The 14,294-nt window shown below is 36.6% G+C and overlaps 2 protein-coding genes across 2 annotated transcripts; both read left to right on the top strand.

Annotated features, from left to right (window-relative positions):
• Window positions 1-627: 627 nt before the first annotated feature.
• On the top strand, window positions 628-6,807 carry LOC131784136 (lysosome-associated membrane glycoprotein 1-like). Its single transcript, XM_059100966.2, has 5 exons — window positions 628-861; window positions 2,188-2,438; window positions 2,902-3,088; window positions 3,449-3,622; window positions 5,042-6,807. Exons 1-5 carry the CDS (start codon window positions 810-812, stop codon window positions 5,197-5,199), a joined length of 822 nt encoding a protein of 273 aa, XP_058956949.2. The 5' UTR covers window positions 628-809; the 3' UTR covers window positions 5,200-6,807.
• A 662-nt stretch (window positions 6,808-7,469) lies between these two features.
• Window positions 7,470-13,955, top strand: LOC131781849 (uncharacterized). Its single transcript, XM_059098600.2, has 5 exons — window positions 7,470-7,625; window positions 9,386-9,843; window positions 10,420-10,621; window positions 11,514-11,708; window positions 12,769-13,955. Exons 1-5 carry the CDS (start codon window positions 7,580-7,582, stop codon window positions 12,939-12,941), a joined length of 1,074 nt encoding a protein of 357 aa, XP_058954583.2. The 5' UTR covers window positions 7,470-7,579; the 3' UTR covers window positions 12,942-13,955.
• The last annotated feature ends 339 nt before the right edge of the window (window positions 13,956-14,294 follow it).

Below are 14,294 nucleotides of genomic sequence, written 5' to 3'. Positions count from 1 at the left end.
TAGGAGTTCATATGAAGTATTACCTTGAGGAATTACAAACTTATCATCATTTTTATCTTCTTATTTTTTTTTAACAAAAAGTTTGTGAAGGGTCTCAAGTTTGTAAATATCTCAGCAGTATGATCCTGGGTGACAGCACAGCTAAAGGAGATCCTGACATATTTTTGATTCCCTTCAGTTATTAATGGAGAGGAATAATTGATTTAAAATTAACTCTGGAATATAATAAAATACCTGTAAAAAAGTTGTCTGAATGAGTGAAGTAGATAAGCCTGTCCATGCCTCTATGAGAGATTGCACTCCATCCCAATGCACTTAAAGAACATTGTATCAGACAGAGTGCAGCTTTTCCATCTGTTGGTCTTGATTATGCCCAAATTTGTGCCAATTCAAGACAAAAGACAATTCATAAAATGTTTTACCAAAAAATCTCATGAGAAGATTGTTTTAGAACAGAAGGTGAGGTCTAAGTCCTTGCTCTAGATAGGGCCCTAGCGTAGAAGGCGCATTGCTATTTAGGGAGGGTATGAACGGTTCCCTTTTCTTAAAATAGGTCAGGGCTCTTACAAAGGCAACAGACAACCACTCCTCCCCGCTAAGTATTTTTGTAAGTCAGCCAATGTCATGTGATTAGTTTTTACGGGATTGTTATTCTCGTTCAGCGTGGATGATTATTAGGTTAGGGTTAGTTGTGTAGTGCTCAAGAAGTATCACCGTCAAAAGCATACTTTTCATTTTCTGGTATCCAATTTGGAAGACAATATTTCAGAAAAAGCTGCCTGCACCCTTTTACCACACAATTCACTTCAATGGCGCAGAGAACAGCTTGTTTGTTTCAGCTGTATCCTTCTGTTTTTGTCGGTGAGTGTTCTGATGTCTTGGTTCAGTGTCTTTACCTATTTACTCGCTGAACTTCAGTGTTTTTTAATTTTAATTTTACTTGTGCATTTCTAAGTCGATTCTCCTAACGAAGAATCGACTCCTGGTCTGTTACGACTTGCACAATTCGGATATGGGACCTTTGCTGTATAGGACACCATAGGTTACCAGTTGCACAACAACCCCACCAGACTTGCTGGGGCTGGTAAGGCGAAAAACATCGTAAGTGTGAAAGGGATAAATTCTGGAATTTTGTTCCGCAAGGGAGAGTAAGAACAAATTCCCATTTATTGTACTTCTCAAGATTTTCCAAGCTTCCATTTATGTGCTCAATTGTTTCGTAATTCTTCTGTAAATAATCAGCGAATAGAGATGTGTTCTTACCACAACAAAATGCTAATTTAGGGTAGGATGTGACTACTCTCTTCCAGCTCGTATATGACGAAAATAATGCAATAAATAATTCAATTTAAATAGGTTAGATGAAAAATCATTTTAGATGAACACTCTATATTAAAAAGGTGTTGTGCTGAACAAGTTGAAATCTAGAAATAATCTAAACACCACAACAGACAGAGGCTTGTTTTGAGACCAGACAGTTTATTAAATGTATATATCCTACGTAAATAACACACTAGACTACTACATAACAAAGATATTGGACAAATACACTAAACCATTGATCCAGTAATCAGGAATATATTACAAACACGAGTGAGATTAAGATACAATCAAAACTGTCGGTGGTGTGGGTAGGAGGGAAACTAAAACTTTCCCTAAAGCTAGAAATTAACTTGTTGCTTGCTTGCTTGCTAGATTACTAATAACACGTGCACAGATACCCAAGTGGTAATACTAAAGTAATTTTGCAATTAAAATGTGTTAGCGTGGTGAATAGCCATTGGCTCTACCCAAATCTTATGACTTACATACTGAACAAATTGTTCAATCTTAAAGAAAAGGGAAAATACTAATTTATATCCTACCTGTACCTAGTCCAGGCCTCTCAGTTATCAATGTCTAGATTCATATTAATAGAGATTAATATTCACATTACTTGTAACCATTGTACTATCGTCTACTCAAAGTATTATGACAGGCAGTGGATTTAATTCACTCACTTCACTTCCAGACATGTGGCATGTCATGAAATAATTGTGATCATACCTTTTAGTAAAAGCAATTATGTGTCATACACAGATCTAGATAACATTCCCCTCAAAAATTCAACAATCATAGAAAATAGTGAACCTTTCACATAATTTTTCAAGATGAAAATGCCCTCACTTTTTAACTTTGCTTTTTCAGGTCTGGTAATTTTTTATTTGACTTCTGAGGTAACAGCAAACTCCACATCCACTATGGTCTCTTCATCAATATTGCCTTCAAAGGCATCTACATCAACTATTGCATCCTCAACAGTGGATTTCTCTACAATGCCACCCAAGACACAAAGCCCAGCATCAGGATATGGTCATTTCAATATATCAGGGGCAGATGGGAAACCTTGCCTCCTTTTAGATATCTCATGTGTGGTGACCTTACAACTACAAAGTGAGGCAAGTGTTTTTCAGCTATGATGATCTTATGATGAGCATTCAAAATGGTGCAATAACCATGTTTTGCTGGTTATTTACTGTTAAAGAAAGGGGTATTGAAGAAAAACAATTACGGCTGTAAGATATTGTTGAAGGGTTGATAAATCTGAAACATCTAGTACCTGCTAGCCAGTTATGTACTTGACACTGAGGGATTAAAAAATATGAAGCCTGTGTTAGAGGGCATTTTGATTAGTAAACACAAGATCCTAGATTAAATTTAAAGATCAAAGGTTTTGGGTGTTAAAAAAGAAAATTGTCACTTTGGCTAGTAGCTGAAGTCAGATGGTAGACATTTGATAGAGCTGAAGCCACTAGAAAGTTTTGTTTGGATGTCAGCAATGACTTATTGACTATTTGGAAAGCTGAAATAAATGTTGTAAAACCAAGTGATCAATACTTGATAAAGGCTTGAAATCTTTAGGAGACTTTTGACCTTCCACTGAATGCCATTCCAAGTGGAACTTGTGGAGAGAAGACATCATCTGTGTCTCTTGCTTGGAAATCAGAATCAGCCAACATGACCATCTCCTTGACATTTTTGACCAAGAAGGACAAATGGAAAACTACCAGCCTGGCTTTTACCTATATTAAAGACATCAATGGGAGTGGTCAGTGACATTACTGCTTTAAGTTTCCCCTATTCTTTTAAATTTGAAGTAACCTCTGGAACTCAAGAACAACGTACAATAATTGTGCGTCTAGAGTTTAAGGATCAGTTTTATGAACATAAAAAAATACTTCATGTTATTGATAGTTGAACTGTCAGTAAAAGCCATTAGTACAGTGTGATGGCTTCTTCGTATGCTGTGTTACTGATTACAGATAATAATGGGGGAAGGGTGGTGGTGGGATAATCAGAAATTTGCTAAAAGCCCAGAAACTGCCCAACATCTCAGCTTTTGTGGCAATTTTTTTTTTTTTTTCAAGAAAGTCATGAACTAACAATTTATGTATATTTTTATATGAAGAGTTGAAAGTGAGTGCAGCTCAAAATAATTCTGAAAAGCTGATGATGACAGCAACAAAAGAGAAAAGCTTTAAATGCAGTGAGAGCCTGGACATAACACTTGAAGGGAAGAGTAAAGTCACAGTTAGCATAAAAAAGATAAAAGTGCAGCCATTTGGAAGTGACTTTGGTGAAGGTAGGATCTGTGGCATTAAAATAGAGAGTGTTTTTGTTCAGTATTCAGTTACCGCAATTGTTACCTTTTCACTCCCAAGAGTGACCAAACATTACTTTCTCTCTCTAATGTCAGTGCGCTTTCAAGCAGGAAGGGGATGAGAGTAAAGAAAATATCAAGCAGGGGATATTATTTTTTTGAACTTATGGTTCTTGGTTCTAAAATTGTTTGATATGTATAGAAGACAGTGTAGAGAATTGATTCTTGGATGTTTGAAGTGGAAGGGCTAAGGTGTACATACATGTAAAGTTGTGTATCAACTTTGTATTTAATGTCAAGGCTTAGGATCAATTTTTATTATATTCATCAGTAAATTTCTTTTCTTAAGGAGCAGAAGGAAGCAAGTAGGGAAAAAGGAGCCATCTTAACCTTTGACTCTCAGGAATGATCATGTTATAACTTTTCCTCATGGAAACCTTCTAATTATACAGGGTTGTAAAAAAGTATTTGAGTTAGTGGATAGTGAACTAAAGTATAGGTATCAGGGAAGGTACATTTTTCTTCACTTTCTGACGTTGAAACTGACTCGCAAAGTGATGTAGTAGATCGAGTTGTCAGTTCAAGCCCAAGTAGCTCAAGTGACCAATTATCACTGGAGACTGATTTAATACCAGAACCCTGTTCAGAAAACATTACTGCTGTCAAAATATGGACGAAAGTGGGCAGGGGTTGAGAGAGACCATCATGTTAGTTGGGAGAAGATAGTTTTTTTATATAATATTTCGACACCTGTAAATAATTTGATTAATCTTGACTAGTAGCTTTGCTTGTATATGCAAGATTTAGGTTTCTATACACTTTGTGTGTTTGTTAACAAATAAGAGTCAACTAAGCTACATGGAGTAACTTTTTCTTTGCCAGAAAAACCTGAGACCCTTCTCCAGTTGCTATTAAAACAGGTTTGACCCTCCCCAATTTGTAAAAAATTTACTAATGACCCTCCCCTCCGAAGCCCCAGCCCACCCCTCCCCCCTCCCAATAAAAAATGTACCTTCCCATAGAGGTGGAAAGCCCCCCTCATGCAGGCAAGGGCTCAGAATATATGGTACCTTTTCCAGATAAGAGGGTGAAATGCACTGGTAACCAGCTTATTCTAACAGCTGATTATTTATTAACAATTTAGCAACGAGATAAGATACCCAATCCTCTTGACCAGCCAAAAACTACCTTCATTTGTTAAAAGAATTTCTCTCTCTACATCTTGGGAGTGAAAGGGTTATAATTGCTCTTTTAAACTGAGTAGGCAGATTGTTTTAATCCATTCAGATGGATTGCACTTGAAAGAAAAATAATTTGTGCAAGCCTTGAATCAAAAGAATTTTACCATTATTGGAGGAAATTATATTACCACTGATTTATTGTATTCCTTTTTGTGTTTAGCTGATGTTTGCTCTCCAACACCCGGTAAAAACCCAGCTGAGCCTGTGGACACTATTGTACCAACTGTTGTGGGCTGTGTGTTAGCTGGGTTGATTGTTATTCTTATCATTACATACTTTGTAGGCCGCTGCAAGAGAACTGGCTATGAAAAAATGTGATTACAATTTTGTGTAGTTGTCTACTATTATTGTGATTGAGAATAATGTGAGAGTGATAAGACTGTTCTTTACAATGGAGTATGGTACTTGAATTGAGTGGTATCCTGAACAACAACATACCATGTTTTGATTTTTTCTGATGAATTTTTGAGTTATTCGAAATCAACACAATTTCTGGCACAAAGAGTGGTTATTACATTTTTATTAATATTTGATATCACTCTCAATCTCTGTTTTGATTAAAGCAGTCTTGATTTGTTTTTAAAAAACATCTTCTGTGATGACAGCTAAATGACAATTATTTACCAAAGTGGAGTTTGCTTGTGATGGATATTTACTAAGCTGCCAAATGAATAGGGTAATGTAGTATTATCAACAAGTTGATAATGTAAATTGGCAACCATTAGGAGTTTCAAAGCTGATGTTTCCAGCATTAGCTCTTCGTCATTCACTCTGACGAAGGGCCAATGCTCAAAACATCAGCTATGAAACTCTTTACAGTGGTCAAGTTACGTTATTTAATACACCCATTTTGAAATCACTGGTGGTCCCTGTAATCTGATTGGCTCTAATTGGTGTGATTTCAATTTTAAAATCACATGATTTCAGCCCAAATTGCACCCCACTCAGTTCAATTACCATTATTAACTCATAGATAATACTATATTACCCCATTTTATTCTCCCACTAACACAGCATCACAGTTTATTTAGAAACGTACTCCCTTCATTCATTTGCCTAATGAACAGTTGTTTTGTGATATGAACAGTGATATGATACACCACATAAAGATGTTTTTTTTAATTCCTGCAACAATTACCTTGATTTTGTGCCCAAATCCTGGGCAAATTGCTAGAGGTGAATATCAATGGATAGTCAGATTTTGAGTAGCCAATCAGAGCATGCCTTCAATGCTATCCACTGTTTTGGTGTATACTAAATTATGTTATCTTGATGTGAAATCGTTAATAGAGAGCTACTGTATCAAACTAAATGTATGACATCCTTTAATAAGTGATTTTAGTGAGATTTAAGGGTTGATTTGGATTTGTTAGAAGGTTTTGAAATACACAGACACTGTACAGTGAAATTGCAGGTACAATCAGGGAAAAAACTGGTGGAAGTCTTTGAACTCTGCTTACATCTGCTGTCAATAGTAAGGGTAAGCAATGAGTGTGTTTAAAGCAAAATGGTGGAAAGCATCCTTTACTTATTACGAAGACTAAACAAAGGGAATGAAATGGGTGAATGAGAGCAGTCACTCTAGCCTATTTTACTGGCATGCAATGGGTGCAAAAAGTTGATCCAAATAAATTGTTCTTGTGGCTTGATTCCCAAGGTTTCAATATAAATTCAGATAAACACATTTTGACTAACATACTATGGTAATTCTAAGGACCACCTGCTTTCGTAAAAACTTTGAGATTATGTTCGTACATTCTCAATTGTTCATAATCTTTTTGATAAGTACTTATTATTTTATGATAGATATGTGTCATAAAGTGACAAGTTTTTAATAAGCACTTGTGGTAATTGTTTTTAAATAAATCTTCCTGTAATCCTCTATGGTAGAGAGTGTCAAAAGCCAATAAAAATGTTCAAAATTTTTACTGTTTGTACTCTAGCGTCTCCCTTTCATTCTTTTTTCTCTGTGCATCCATGGATTACCTAGCCCAGTACGTCACGTCACTGTCACGCTATAGTACGGAGTCGAAAGTTCAACGGCGTGTCAAATGGCATGTTGTCGATTACATGACTTGCCTGGAGATCTGATCTGGAGTAGAAACAGTCAGAGCTACCGATCAGTAGTACATAAACTAAGTTGGGTTGTACTGAAGAGTTGTTGAATACCCCATTGAAAAAGAGAATTTTGCAACGCTAATCATATTGCAAGTAATCCCACAACCCACCCTAAATACTCATATAAACCCTTTTTAAAACTGGGAACTTGAAAACATAATTTTCAAAATTAACTAATTTTATCCTTTTTTGCCACATTATTAAAGGCGTTCCTAAAATTTCTCAATGACAGCGTCAAGCCCAGAAAAAAGCGGGTTATGAAGCTCCTTCATTCGACATGATTCCCCTGACGAATCATTTGGAATCATACGACTAAAGTGACGGAGAAGTTTGCCCCGAACGTGGGTGATGTACCAGTTATGTTCAGATCTTGGATTTACAGAACCAGGATATGTTAGCCAGTTAAAAATCTTAATATAACTGTGACCGCCCCACCTAGCGATTACACTGCATTCTGGGAGAAGGTCTCATGTTCGTCATGTGACTTTCACTACTTCATTTCTTTCCGGGAAAAGGGTTCTTTCGCAAGTAGCGGCGTGGTACAACCTCTTTAGAACTGAAAAAAGTGAATAAGGTTAAGATGTTGAGGCTTTGTGCAGCCCTTGTCTGTTTGAGTGTTGCCTTTGGTAAGTAAAGCTTGTCTAACTTCTAAGAATACATTTAATATCCCTTCAATATTGGTCGGTCGAGTGTGGCGCTGCAAAGAAGAGGCTTCGGTTGTTACTTTCGACAAATACGCACACTCATGAAGGCGCCACCGAGTTAAGTTTATTTTGGAAACATAAGTTCTTAAGTGAGAGAAATCTAACTTGTAGTTTATTGTTTTTTGTGATGAAATTCTTTTTTTCGAGGTTTTTATAGTCCGCGTTTCAGCGAGGGACTTCCACTATCGATTACGTGATCTGATCATGATAGTGCAGTAGCTGTTAGTCCTCAACTTGGCTTGAATTAGATTCGTGATGTATTTTATACCGCGAGGACACATTCTATCATAGATAGAGGAGTTTTCTTCGCGATATTTCTTTTTCTCCCGCCTTCTTTGAGTTGTATCAACTGAAGGTTCCCCTTTCAGTTGTCATTCAATTGCCTTGTGACAATTGGGTGTCTCGAGTGTCTAGGAAAGTTCCTCATATCGGGATAAAATAAGTCTCTTATTTTTATCAGAGCGGATACATGACTTGCAATGTAGCCATGGAGTGCAAAATTTGTATGCAAGAAAGTTGCAGTTATTTATATTGCACTTAGGCATTGGCAGAAATATTGGACAAGATGGTGGCCACGCTTGCGCATTTCGTCCATCATGGCGTCCAAAAAATATAGCAAACTGTATGGAAATTTGTAAAATTTCTAAAATATAACAATCAGGAGTTCATGGTCCCGTCTGCTATCGATCGAGACATATTCAGTACTGATTCTGCTATTCATCAACCCTCGCAGTGACTCGATAAATAAAAACCTCTTACTTCCCGAGTCCGTTCTTTTGTCATTGTTCATTGACCTAAGTCGCCATGCAATCCATCGTTCTCCATCCCAAACACTCAACTATTACAGAAAAGTGTATCAATGAAGTCAACTGCTCTCGATCGAATTGACTGCTTCTGAGTTTGAAGCGTCAAAATATCCTGTAAAATTGTCATTTCCTTCCATCAAAAAAACTTCCCAACATGCCAGAATATCCCTTATTTTCCATGTTGAGTAAGTGACGAGACACCATGTTGAAAATTATGACTGAAATGGTTAAACACAAGCAATGCTGATCTTCAAATCATCAGCCATATTTGTTTATGTTCTTGCTGGGAAATAAATTAGTTCTCAGGTCCTTTTCGAAATAAAAACATGCCAGGCATTAAATGCAAATTCAGTAGTCTTGGTGCAAAAGTTTAATAAAAGCAAATCAAAATTCTGACATCATGTCATCGCTCTGCCTCGAAAAATCCAAAAGATTTACTTGCAGGTCTTTTCTTTTTCTTTTCATCAAATAGAAGATCTGCGGTGCTCAAATTGCGTAAGTCATGGTACGAAACAGGCTTCTTTGCAGATCGAGCCGTGATCATCGCCATATTGAATTCTCTTGATATTCTATTGTTCCGGAGTGTAATATGATATACCGCTGATAATTGTTAGCAGGCTCAAAATGTCTCTCAAAATGGCAATGGTTCTGGACTCCTCATTGTGAAGTATGTTACCAAATGTAGGAATACCAAGAAATTTATCATATGCACTTTCCAGTTTGTTTTGTTAAAAAATGATCCTATTCATTTTGTAGTATTTGTCGTTTCAAAAATGGCTGTTTTATGTTCCCTCTATTGGAATGTTTCCATATCGAGTATTTCCCTAAATCTTGTATTGCCCTTCCCTGTCTTGATGAACTCTTTTCTGGTATTAGGGGGGTCATCAACCCAGGCATCCACAACAAATGGAACAACACCAACAGTGATAACAAATGGAACAACACCAACAATGACAACAAATGGAACTACTCCAATACCAACAAAAAATGGAACAACTCCTACAACTGCAACAAATGGAACAACACCAACAACGACAACAAATGGAACTACTCCAACACCAACGAAAAATGGAACAACAACTACAGCTACAACAAATGGAACAACAACAACAGCTACAACAAATGGAACAACAACTACAGCTACAACAAATGGAACAACATCAAAACCAACACCAACACCAACACCAACACCAACACCAACACCCTCATATGGCAATTATACTATAAAAAAGGATGGGAAATTTTGCTTGCTGGCTCAGTTTGAGGCAAAATTTACCATCAGTTATGTGAAACGTGTTAAGGAAGGAAACAAAACAAATACAACAAAGGCTAAGGTATGTGTGGTAACCAATTATTTTCCTTTAATATTAATGTTGTGGGATTTTCCACAATTTAACCAGCACAATGTTATTCTTGTTGGAGCATTCTTGGATTTCTCCTGTTGATGCTAAAGCTAGAGAAATTTCTTTTTTTTTGGTGGTACAGGATAAAAGTTTTATCCTCAAGCAAGTTATTTCAATAGAAAGGCTACAACTAAGCAGAATGTATCAAATTGATACTTTGATGGGAAGGTACCTTGCCTATAACATCTGCGATACCGGTGCAGCGCTCTACCAACTGAGCCAACAAGCCAACTGGGAGCTGGTCATGATGTTGGTTCTAGATAAACCCACTTGGGTTGGCACTTGCTGTTGGTTCTAAATAAACCCACCCCGGTATCGCAGAGGTCATGGGTTCAAATCCCATACAGGCCTGAATTTTTTTCAGGCCTTATTTTCACTACTGCCTAAGTAGTGCACATTACTGCGAGGATCACTTTCATTCACGTCTTTATCCGCAGTTCAAATATATGACTTTCATATATTCTTAACCGTTTATTATCTATTGTGTTGGTTTTTATTTTTCTGCAGGGCACTGTTGTCCTTAACAGTCTTGTGCCAGTGAACATTACAGGTAACTGTGGGATGCTGAGTCTAACATGGACGAAACAAAGACCATTTTACACTTTGTCAATTGAATTTGCCGGTAATGACAGTTCTTCCACCTGGCGGTTGAGCAGTGTGTCTTTCCTGGCCAACCTCAAGAACAACCCAATGTTCTCAAATGCCACAGGTTGTAATATTGATTTTGATGATATGATAGGGGAAATGATAATGGTAGTCATAAGAATGATGATAATTATAATGAAGATATAGTAATAACATACCAATAATTTATGATGATAGTAATAACCAGTCAAGTTTTAATAAAAGTCAACAGATGCAGTGTTAAATGTTGAGTGACTGAAGAAGTTTCCCTAGTTGAATATTTCCAATGAGTATATACCACTTAGGTGAATAGTGTTTTTGACACGTCATTTTGCATACCACTCAGGTGAATACCGTTTTTGACACATGCCATTTGGCTATTTTGTTGCTAGAATAGCAAGTACCATCCACAAAAAGAGGTGGAGGGCCTACCATTTTTCTCTAAATTGACAGAAATAGCTAATTTAAGGTTTCTGCTTGGTATGTTCTGAAACAGTTATTTAACCTTGGTATGAGTGTAAGTGGTGGATATGTACTTTTACTTCAGTGATTAATTATTACCTATCATTAATAATGTTGTTATTATTGTCTATGTTATTAAAATTCAATAAATGTTTACATTGGAATCAAGATTGTTAAGACAGTGAGAGATAAATAAATAAACCCATCAGAGAAGTAGTTAATAAGTTTGACCACTAATAAGAAAGTACGATAAGAAAAAGAAAAAATAGGAAAGACAGAAGTTTTCCCTTTCAGAAGAACATGAATAATTGTGGGTGTTGAGTATTAAGTTTAAAACTAAATCTCCACAGTATTTTGAGTAAATGGTTAAAGTAATCAGGAAAACTTGAGAAGCTCTTTTGTGTGTGTGTGTGTGTGTGTTTGATCAAATATTTGAGATTGCATTCAGGAATGAGAAGGTATTTTAATTTTACACAATTTTATGACTAATGGCTCTCTTTCTTCCTTTATTGCAGAGGGAGTGGTTAATGCCTCATATACACTGTTCCCAAATACTAGTATTAGTGGTACGAATGGTAGCTACTATTACTGCAAAAAAGACACAACATTCACTCTTACGGCAGGTAAGAAAGACTACCAAGTCCAAGCAGATTTCATGGATTGGAAGGTTGAACCATTTGTGCAGAAAAACTCTGAGGACTTTGGATCAGGTTTGTATTAGAGTTTTTACCCCTTCTATCCAATGAGCCACTGATGAATTTGGAAATTAAATTGTGAATGATTGGTGGGGGCTATATGCCCAGTTCAAATTCAAATTTTAAAATTACACAGCAATTTGAATTTTGACTACAAAGGGTGTGTTGTGTTGGGGAATGGAAGAATGTTTTCTCTAGTGGGAATTTGTACATTTCTTTAACATGTAAACACAAACATTTGGGTGATTCTGTAGCATTGATCTGGTGGTCACAGGTGATTGTATTTTCTTGTTATGTGGCGATCTCTGTTAGCGTAGTCCAGGGCATTTTGCATCAGAAAAAAGTTTTGTCTCAAACTTTGCCCATTAAACTACCTTTGGTAGGAAGTAAATAAAACTACCATTATTGCAAGTGCTCAATAATCAAGCTCAACAGACTAAATTGCATAATCTTGCTGTCACACAAGCAAAATCAGTCAAAAGTTTGAAGTCACTACAGCGAAGGAAATTAATAAGTGCTAGATGTTTTTACATTTCTATGCTTTCAAACAGCTTATTAGGAGAAATGAACTGGATTTTTTAAATGGTCCAGTCTGGACTTGAGAAATAGCACTCGAGAAAGAAAGAGTACTTTTGACCAATTTCAGAAAGCTATCTAATTGGTGTTTTTTTCAAAAGTTTTGGCAAACCTCTGAATAAACACACATCAAAATTGAAATGTTTTCTAAACCCCTGAGATATCACAAAATCTAGGAATACAAATGATTTCTTGCTGCATGCAGTGTGTTACAAGGAGTGAGCTTGTCAGCTTTTGAAGTTTTCAATGTCACTAGAGATCTTAAAGGGCCTTTTGCAGCTTTGATTATTAAGAGCTCTCAATAATTGTGGTTTTCTTTACTTACTACCAAAGATAGTTTAATGGACAAAGTTTGAGGCAAACCTTTTTTGCATTGTGAAATGCTCTGGACTGCTCTTACAAAGATGGCCACATAATTTTCGCACTGTAGTACTGATTACAAATGTATTGATTGTGTAACTTTCTGGAATGGAAGTAAAACCCAATTCCTCCTATTTAGGCAAAGATTGCTACCAGGACCATCCCACACCAACTCCTACTCATAATAAGAGCTCAGACAGTGATATTGTTCCAATAGCAGTGGGCTGTGCCTTGGCTGGTCTGGTGCTCATTGTACTGATTGCTTATGTCATCGGCCGCCGCAAGAGTCACCGTGGATATGAGAAGGTCTAGTGGAAGATCTATGGGGAACAAGCTTGCGCCAAACAATGATCACACAGATGAAATATACCTGTTGATAGCCATGTGTTAGTGTGGTCATTTTGTTGTGCTTCTTTCTGGACACTTTCTGTCTTATCCTCTGTGTGAACCTGATTTTAAATTCTTCTTGATGTTAAGCTCTCTGAGACAAAAATAATCTTTCAAAAATTGGCTTTTCATTCCTGTCAGTACAATTTCCTATTTTGGTAACACCATACTATTGGGAAATTTTCCCTTTCTTTCTTTTTTTTTGTTTTTTGTTTTTTACCCTCTGTAACAGATACATGTATGTACTAGAGTCAAAGCTACAACTGGTCAGTGTGAGGAATCAGTAGAAGGAGCACACAAAATAAAATCAATTAAATAAAAGATTGCTAGTTCACTAATTAAAATTTTTTTTTATTTCTGATTATAACAAGCTAAATCCAATTTATTGTGATACAGTCCTTTTTTTTTAAATCTTGATGTTTTGTTTGACTCAACTTAGAAGTAAATGTGGCCATAGATTTGAGTATTGCATGGAAAAGAGTAGCAGCCACATTTCCTGATATTGTTGTGGATGGCCCTTTTTGATACCCTCAATTTTTGTTAGCAATGAGAGATTCCTTGCATCTGATGTTTGTGATGGAGGAAATTGCATACTGTGAAGACATTTTTAATTGTAACTCCTTTTTTGACAATCATAGACATAGTTTAGAATGTGTGATATTTAACCTTTTGTATCAGGCAGTGGAAGGGTGATTTGGAGAAGGAGGGAGAGAAGGAAAGAGAGGATTAAGAAGAGAAAATGGAGAAGTTCCTTCCCTTTGCATATTCCTTTGATGCCAAAAGCCAAAAATTGTGACCAGTAGGTAGACAATGTGACCCTGGTGCTTCTCCACTCTCTTTTTCTTTTCCCCTGCCAAGCAAAGTTGTGTTTGTTGGTGCCCATGTTTTTGATACATGCAGGGTTTGAAGATGTTTTGAATAAAAATCTACTCAATTCTATTTGCATTTGCTTATTATTTTAATAATGATTTGAACTCACAAACATGTATAACAGCTGTTCTTGAAGTAAAAAAGTGGTCATCATATTCATTTCCTTGTGGAGGCACTGGCCTCATGGTTAGTGTGCTTGACTCCAGATTGAGTGGTTCAAGCCCTGGCTGGGGTCATTGTGTTCTTAAGCAAGACATTTTATTCTTGCAGTGCTTCTCTTCCCCTAAGTGTACAAATGGGTACCAGCAAATATGCTGGGGGTAACCCTGCAATGAACTAGTATCCCATCCAGGGGGGAGTAGCAATACTCTTAGCTGCTTTATGCTAAGGAAGCCGGAGTTAAGTGCT

This window comes from Pocillopora verrucosa, chromosome 6 (assembly GCF_036669915.1).
Source record: "Pocillopora verrucosa isolate sample1 chromosome 6, ASM3666991v2, whole genome shotgun sequence".
NCBI classification, from domain to species: Eukaryota; Metazoa; Cnidaria; class Anthozoa; order Scleractinia; family Pocilloporidae; genus Pocillopora; species Pocillopora verrucosa.
This window is presented reverse-complemented; position numbering and strand designations above follow the sequence as displayed.

What these genes read in the sequence shown, in the direction of transcription:
- LOC131781849 (XM_059098600.2), top strand. Translation starts at nt 7,580, where the DNA reads ATGTTGAGGCTTTGTGCAGCCCTTGTCTGTTTGAGTGTTGCCTTTG. An exon ending in CTGTTTGAGTGTTGCCTTTG is followed by an intron (nt 7,626 to 9,385) that starts GTAAGTAAAGCT and finishes TTCTGGTATTAG; the next exon opens with GGGGGTCATCAACCCAGGCA. An exon ending in AATGTTCTCAAATGCCACAG is followed by an intron (nt 10,622 to 11,513) that starts GTTGTAATATTG and finishes CCTTTATTGCAG; the next exon opens with AGGGAGTGGTTAATGCCTCA.
- LOC131784136 (XM_059100966.2), top strand. Translation starts at nt 810, where the DNA reads ATGGCGCAGAGAACAGCTTGTTTGTTTCAGCTGTATCCTTCTGTTTTT. An exon ending in TAAAGACATCAATGGGAGTG is followed by an intron (nt 3,089 to 3,448) that starts GTCAGTGACATT and finishes TTTTATATGAAG; the next exon opens with AGTTGAAAGTGAGTGCAGCT. An exon ending in TGGAAGTGACTTTGGTGAAG is followed by an intron (nt 3,623 to 5,041) that starts GTAGGATCTGTG and finishes TTTTGTGTTTAG; the next exon opens with CTGATGTTTGCTCTCCAACA.